The sequence below is a fragment of the Branchiostoma lanceolatum genome, chromosome 1 (assembly GCF_035083965.1).
Source record: "Branchiostoma lanceolatum isolate klBraLanc5 chromosome 1, klBraLanc5.hap2, whole genome shotgun sequence".
Classification (NCBI taxonomy): Eukaryota; Metazoa; Chordata; class Leptocardii; order Amphioxiformes; family Branchiostomatidae; genus Branchiostoma; species Branchiostoma lanceolatum.
Genome location: NC_089722.1, coordinates 31,633,794 through 31,641,037, shown reverse-complemented (window position 1 = coordinate 31,641,037; position 7,244 = coordinate 31,633,794). Strand labels below are relative to the sequence as shown.

Sequence of the window (7,244 nt, the reverse complement as noted above, 5' to 3'; positions counted from 1 at the left end):
GCCTCTGCGTTGTACACGATCATCTTGTCAAAGCTAAAATCCGCACAGAAGATCTCTGTTCCCATGGCAACGGCTGTACAAAATTGAGGAATGTTTCTTGGCAAGGTCAGCTTGTACCAAAACTCCAGGCTTGAGTCGTAGCGATGCATTTCTGTGTCTGAGAGGATATAGATGTACCGACCACACGACGCCACTGTATAATCTTTTATCATGCCAAAAGAGTCCGGCTGATTCCCGTGTTCCCATCTTCCCTCAAGATCTACTCGTGAACAAGAGTGCCACCGGTCTGTGTGCTGGTCGTACCTTTGCATAGCCATAAACACATCTTCTCTCCCTGATGATCGATCAACAACCCTAGCAAGGTAATACAGGTGTCCACCAGCTTCCACAAGGTGCTCAACTCTCGGTCTGTCATCTCCCTTGACACAACGAACTGAAGACTTCTGTTCCCACCTATTTCTAAACCCTTCGTACTTAAACAGGGACAGTTGATCTTCTGACGTTTCAGCAAAATCTGACGCTTCAGTCAGAATGTAAATATCGCTATCGATGGTGACAGCTGATCTTGAAGAACTTCCCTGCCTGCGGATTTATGCAAAGCATCTGATTTGACCTGCTGAATACAAAACACATAGTTGACAGTAAATAAGAAATGGACAAAAATCATGCCACAAAGTCTAACTGCTGACCAGCTATAATGGCCAGCCCATCCAGCTCTGTCCTAGCTGGCACTTACTACATTATGTAATATAACACCACAGAGTGTCCACTACTTTACCAGTTACCATGGTGACCGGCATCTGGTCCATGTCATCGATCTTGTTACTTTGAGAACGGAAGAAGAAATGGAGAAAAAAACTATATGTTTGCCTTCCATTGAAGGTGCACAATATGGCATAGAATGATTAGTCTGTTGTTGTTAATCAAATGTAATTGAATATGGGATTGCTAAAACGCCACAGAAAGCACTAGTACAGACCTTTCAGAGAAAAGAAGGGCCATTTCTGTGGTCATCCCTAGCCTCGGCTTCAGGTTGGGGTGATTCCCTTTCTGTACCATGTTCCTGATGACCTCAGAACTCCGAGGATCCTCCCTGACCAGGGGGTGTTCCAGGACAGCAGCCGTGTCATCTGAGGTCAGTAGGTTGAAGCGGATGTGAGGGAGGATGACCGGTAGGTAGTCCAATCTGTAAGATATAGAGTAGGGGTGGCACCGACCTCTCAAACATGTTGATGAATGGTTTATTAAGAAAACTTACACAAACTGACAGTGGCGGTCAAATTCATGACCGAATTGGAGTCAGACTTACACAAGTATCATAATCAGGCGACTAGTTAAAATCTGGTGACATATCTAAAATCATCCAACGTTAGATAAAACAGTACATTTAAAAACCGGAATGTAAGACGACAACAAGGGTCCAACAGTGCGACATTCCGACAGAGCGTACGTGTGCCTTGCGGTAGTACATGTACATGTGCAATATTTCTGGATCTTTTTACAACGATAATACACATACACATATTATCTACATCTACATATACATATGGTGTCATACAATGTCCATCACTTCTTGCAGTTCATTCAGTAACTTAGTCATCGCTGGGATGGCACTGGTTATGTATCGTTTAGTCCCAGTGGGCTGTTGGTAGCGTGCAGAGTTTCTGAGTTGCCTGCCATGATGCTGACCGCGGGTAAGGGGTAGCCACTTTGAGAAGCGAGCCGACCTTTCTGCTTTCACAGCAAAGTCAATACAAAGTTGTTGTCTGCGAGTTGACAGGCGCTGAAGATCCAGATGCTGGAGGGCTTCGCCGTACGTCGTGAACTGACGTCCCATTATCATCCTGCAGGCTCTTCTCTGTACCCGCTCTAGGCAAGCCGACTGTCTCTGAGTTAGAGCTGAACCCCAGCATGGGACGGCGTACTCGAGTAAAGGTCTTATGTAGCCACAGTATATGGTGATCAGGTCTGCAACCGGTGCTCCTGAACGGCGCAACCTGCTTATGATGACCAGCCTTTTGCTACTCTTGGACACCATGGTTTCCACTTGGTCATCCCATTTCAAATCAGAGCGTATGTGGAGCCCTAGCAACCTAGTCTTTGTAGTAATGTCAAGAGTTTGTCCTGCAAGAGTCAGCACAGGTGGTTGTAGGGGGGTACGCATGAAGGAGAAATGCATGGCCTTGCATTTCTTAGGGTTTAGTAACATGCGGTTTTCGGCAGCCCAGTTATCAAGGTTGTCAAGGTCAGATTGAAGCGATGTCGGTATGGAGACTTTTCTGACCTCTCCCAGATTATAGTCGTCCACATATATACTTCCAGTATGAGTTCTCAGTGACTGGTTTACCATCATTTATCATGGCCAGAAATACGAGTGGTCCCATCAGGGTGCCCTGGGCTACTCCGCAGGTCAAATTTTCCCATCGCGATAATGCTCCCTGATAACGGTCGCGTTGTCTGCGGTTGGAGACAAAGTTACATACCCAAGGGATGAGTGATGACCTTGCTCCGAGACGAATGAGCTTGTTGATGGCTGTTGTATGGCAGACTCGATCAAACGCTTTAGAAAAGTCCGTCAGAATCAGGGTCCCCACTGTGGATTTGTTTTCAGCTCCAGTGTAAAAGAAGTTAAGTAAGTCAACGAGGCAGTGAGTTGTAGAACATGCCTTCATATTCCCGAATTGTTTCGGGTCAACATGGGGCAAGATGTCAGACATTATCCAAGCTGAAACGAAGCTTTCGCAGATCTTCGCGAATTGTGCCGTCAGTGACACTGGGCGAACCCTGTCGAGGTCGGCCGGGAGTTCTTTGGGAACCGGAACGACAATGGCTTATTTCCATTGAACTGGTACTTTCCCCTCTCTGACAGAAGAATTCACAATGTCCGTCATTGGGGTCGCTAGATCAAAAGCGAATTCCTGTATAAGTTTGGGCGGTATTTTGTCAGGACCTGGGGCTTTGGACACCTTTATACGCCTTAGTCGGTGGTACATTCCCATATACTTACTTGGGGAGGTGGAGTAGCAGGTAAGTAAGATGGTAATGTACTACAATCAAGTGGGCTCAGTGCCTGGCAGATGGCTGACAAGTGTTTGTTAATAGCATCCGCTATACCTGCCCTGTTGTTCGGTTCTAAGCCCAGTACGTGGATAGTCGTGGAGGGAGCAGACCAACTTGCCACGCGGCGGATGGACTTGTGCCATTCTGATGGGTGAGTCTTCATGTGCTCGATGTGGTTCTTGTAGTGTGACTTCTTTTCTCGAAGGATGTCCCTGGCGATCTTGTTCCGAAGAAATCTGTACAGAGTCCACTGGCCGAGACTGTGTGCTCGCTGCCTCTTGAGGATTAGGTTTTTTAATGCAGAAGTAAACCATGGCTTGTCTTTGAGGTGCTGTTTGGCTTTCTTCTGGGGAAAGAATCTGTCTATTGCTTCATGGAGGATACGGTAGAAGACTTCTGTCTTACTATCCACTGAGGCTTCCTCAAGCACTTCATGCCAAGTGTGTGTCGTGATCCATCGACCAAATGCACGGAGACTAGAGTCCGGCATGGGGCGTACAAGCACGTCCCTGGTTTTATTCGGCGTCTTCGGGCGGACCCTTGGTTGCCACCAAACTGCATTATGGTCGCTATTTCCGATAGGATTAGTCACAACTGGAGCGTTGTAATAGGATTTCAGGTTGGTGATAACCACATCTAATGTTGCTTCACCGCGAGTTGGAGAGTTGACTACTTGTTGGAGTTGATGGGCCAGGAGGAGAGGCTTGTGGTCCAGTCGGTTGTAGTCGCCCGCGAATATCAATCCTATCTAAGGGTGCAGTGCTCTCAACATGTCAGTAGTTGTGACTAGATGCTCTATCAGGAGGTCTTGATGTTTGGAATTGGGTGGTATATAGGTAGCGCAAACCACAATGGACGATACCTGGCGCGGAAGTCTAGTGGGCCCGAGACGTACCCATACACATTCGAGTTCCGGGGGCACTGTGACTTGGGGGATTGCTCTAGCCTGTATGCCTTCTCGGATGTACACAGCGACTCCACCCCCACGTCGATCTGTTCTGCAGGTAGAAAACAGAGAGTAGCCTTCCACGTTCAGGACGTCAGATGCCATTCTCGTGGAAAACCAAGTTTCTGTAACAATGGCTAAGTCCGCTCCAAGCTGGCGGATTGTAAGTTCGAATTCGTCCAACTTGTTGAATAAAGAACGAGCGTTACACATGTATACAGTTGGGAAGCTTTGTACGTGATCAGTTTGATTTTGCGTTCTACTGGTGCTCTAATAAGATTGCAGCTCACTCCCGGTTGTTGTTGTTTTCCTGCTTTCAGTTCGTGAGGTATGCACACTTCGCCGGCAGATTTGCATGAGAGAGAAATACCTTTAGTTGAAAATGACGGTCTGTTTCCTATCACAGTCTGGATTCGACGGATCCGATTCCTGCCTCCTTTACTCCCCCTTGGTCTGCAGGAGGTCCTAAGTAATCCGTAAGTCTTCAACATGGATCGGTGTTGTTGTAGGAGGGGCCTGGCTGCAGGACGACAGGCACGCAGAAATCCGGAGGTGTACTTCAGGATTGACGCCATTGTTGGTAGGCCCGGTCGCGATCACAACGTCGAACAAACACCGCAGTAACTTGAAAGTTTTGGTAGAAGACGCGAACCTGGTGCCACCCGTGAGTTCAGCAACATGTAGGACAAACATACAACCCTTGTTGTCATCTAAATAACTATTTACAGACTAAAAATACACATTAGAGGAAGAGCGAAAACCAACTGTGGCTGCCCCTAAAAGCGCCACCTATATTTTTGTGAGCTTCACATTAAAACCATAATATGTAAAAAAAGAACAGTCATCCACCTGTCCTCCCTGCTGTGATGCACCCATCTCACCACAGCCTCCCACACTGTTGTCTCCTCTTTAACATCCAACTCATCATGGCTGATGATCTCAGACAGCTGATTCACACTCAGGCTGCAGAAATCCTCGCTGGAGGCAACCTATGGAGGTGCAGAATACATGTAAGTATGAGGTATTGTAGAAAATAACCTTTCTTTGCTTGTAAGGCTGGTTAACACTGAAATTAGATCATAATCCTTTGAATTATTTTGTGGTAGTTTCACTAATTTGAATCAATAGATGATATCTTTTGATATTCTCTCTACGCCAGAAAAGAAATTTCATTTTGCGTTACGTTTGCAAAATCTCTGACAGATTCTAAATACTCTTGCATGAGAACATCAAAATGAAGTGACCTGCTGCTATCAAAACAGACTTACCTCAGCAAAGTTTCTATCGATCAACTGTAGACAAGGGTTCAGGATATTGTCTAGAGAGAAGACATCAGCAAACTTGTACAGGTCGACACAGGTGGAGCGCTCCACGTTCATGGCCATGTAACTGCTGCAGGAGTCTCTCACATAGTCTAGTTGGAGGAGGTCGGCTGTCTGGTACAGGGGCTGCACATTGTCAAGGGACACATGGAGTGTTCCTGAGTAGATGTAACTCAGGATCTCCCCAAACATGCCTGCATCCAAACCCTAGAAACAATATAATATAACAATGTACAAATTTTACCACATAGTCGGTAGTATACGCCAAAAGTAACATCCATACTTTTCTGCAGCATCCACTACCTTTCATAAGTTAATAAGGCAAGATCTGGCAGAACCAGGTTTATACCAAATCTTCTAGATAAGTTAATGAAGTGAAGATAATTTAGGATTGTTCAATAGAGGACTAAGTGAAGACATGGCTGTATGTTTTGTCGGGGTTGTGGGGGGTGGGAGCGCATTATCCCAAATGCCTTAAAGTTCGACGAGTAGACCAGTTTTTGTTTGAGAATTGAGAGAGGTTTGAACTTGAAGTTAGTGGCAATGTTGAATCATGAAGTGTTGGAAGATTGGGAGTTTTTCCGATACTCCTAGATCCTTAGGATGTACGGAATGTTAATGTTGACATTGTTTCTGTCCGTCAAAGGTTCACAGTGCACTTCAGGGCTGACGTCATTGTTGAGTTGCGCAGTGGAGTGTAAAAAATGGGAACAAGGGTTTAGTCTCTACACTAAACCTTTGAAAACCCTTCTTTTTCTGTAAAATTTTGATCCATTTTAAGCCGAGACTTTTGGGCTAGAAGGAACAGGTAGGGTTCAAGCTTTCCCATTTTGGTCAAAATTTGAACATTTCAGTTGGCTTAAGGAGATGTCTTAGTGGTTTGGTTTCAAGTGCTCTGAGTGGACTCTTCCAGCCTAGTTGAAATTTGGTTTCTTCTGTCAGCTGTCCCGAGCGATCCAGCTGGTCATTTACTGTTTTCTTTGCATGATTTCAAAGTCGACAACTGTGGCTTTCTGGTCCATAAGAATTTTTTGGGGCTGCAATGTCAGTAAGTACTTTTCTGAGCCCTTGTTTCAGTGCATTAAAGCATTACTCCCTATTGGCAAGTCTGACTATAGTATATGCCCTTGAGTGTTTTCTTAGACTGGTCAAAGTTGACCTTCAACCCCCAAACAACAAAGAAATCAGTAAGTGCGGATGGGGGCATGACGGCGGGCACAACATTCGTTAGGGTAAATATGAAATTCCCTTGTTTTACATGCCCACCATGATACGTGGTAGCTTTCAGGTTCATAGTTTCACTCTACTCTAATCATACGTCACGCCAGCCCTACCTGCAAAACGACCGTCTTCTGCCGACTTTCCGCCATGTCATTTGTAAACATGGCCCTGAAGTAGGGGCTGGCCGCGGACAGAACAAGCCGATGGCAGGGAAACCGCCGGCCCTCGACTTCAAGGGTGACATCCTGCAGTACCCCAGACTTCTGGAAGTCGCCGACATACCCAAGAAACCCTCGCAGATAGCTCTCGTCCTGGTAGGAACGAGGACGAACTGCGCTGGCGTGGGGTTCTTGGTCTGCGGCAGCCATATTGATGACGTAGAATGACACTCAAGGTTAAAGGTTAGATTGAGCTTCACCGATTACCCACATACTGCATAATGTAGCAGCAAGAGTGACCCTATCATCTGTCGAGATAGAAGGATGCCTATCGTGGGATCGAAATATCGATATCCGTCCCGCTGGCAGGGAAGGTAGTTATCTCCATTAAAACAAACTTTTTCATAGGGATATTGTTTTGAGTGTGTTTGCGTGTGTGTTTGCGTGTGTGTATGTTTGTGTCACCGGATGCTTAACCCTCAAACCACCGTATGGGGTCAAAACTGACCCCAGGCGTATATCAACATGTGCCATTTT

At 46.1% G+C, this 7,244-nt stretch overlaps 1 protein-coding gene across 1 annotated transcript; it reads right to left on the bottom strand.

Annotated features, from left to right (window-relative positions):
* Positions 1–543: 543 nt before the first annotated feature.
* Positions 544–6,926, bottom strand: LOC136422158 (kelch repeat and BTB domain-containing protein 2-like). The gene is made up of 5 exons (XM_066409837.1): positions 6,663–6,926; positions 5,275–5,535; positions 4,856–4,995; positions 980–1,186; positions 544–613 (listed from the first exon to the last, which is right to left on the bottom strand). Exons 1-5 carry the CDS (start codon positions 6,915–6,917, stop codon positions 544–546), a joined length of 933 nt encoding a protein of 310 aa, XP_066265934.1. The 5' UTR covers positions 6,918–6,926.
* Positions 6,927–7,244: the final 318 nt, after the last annotated feature.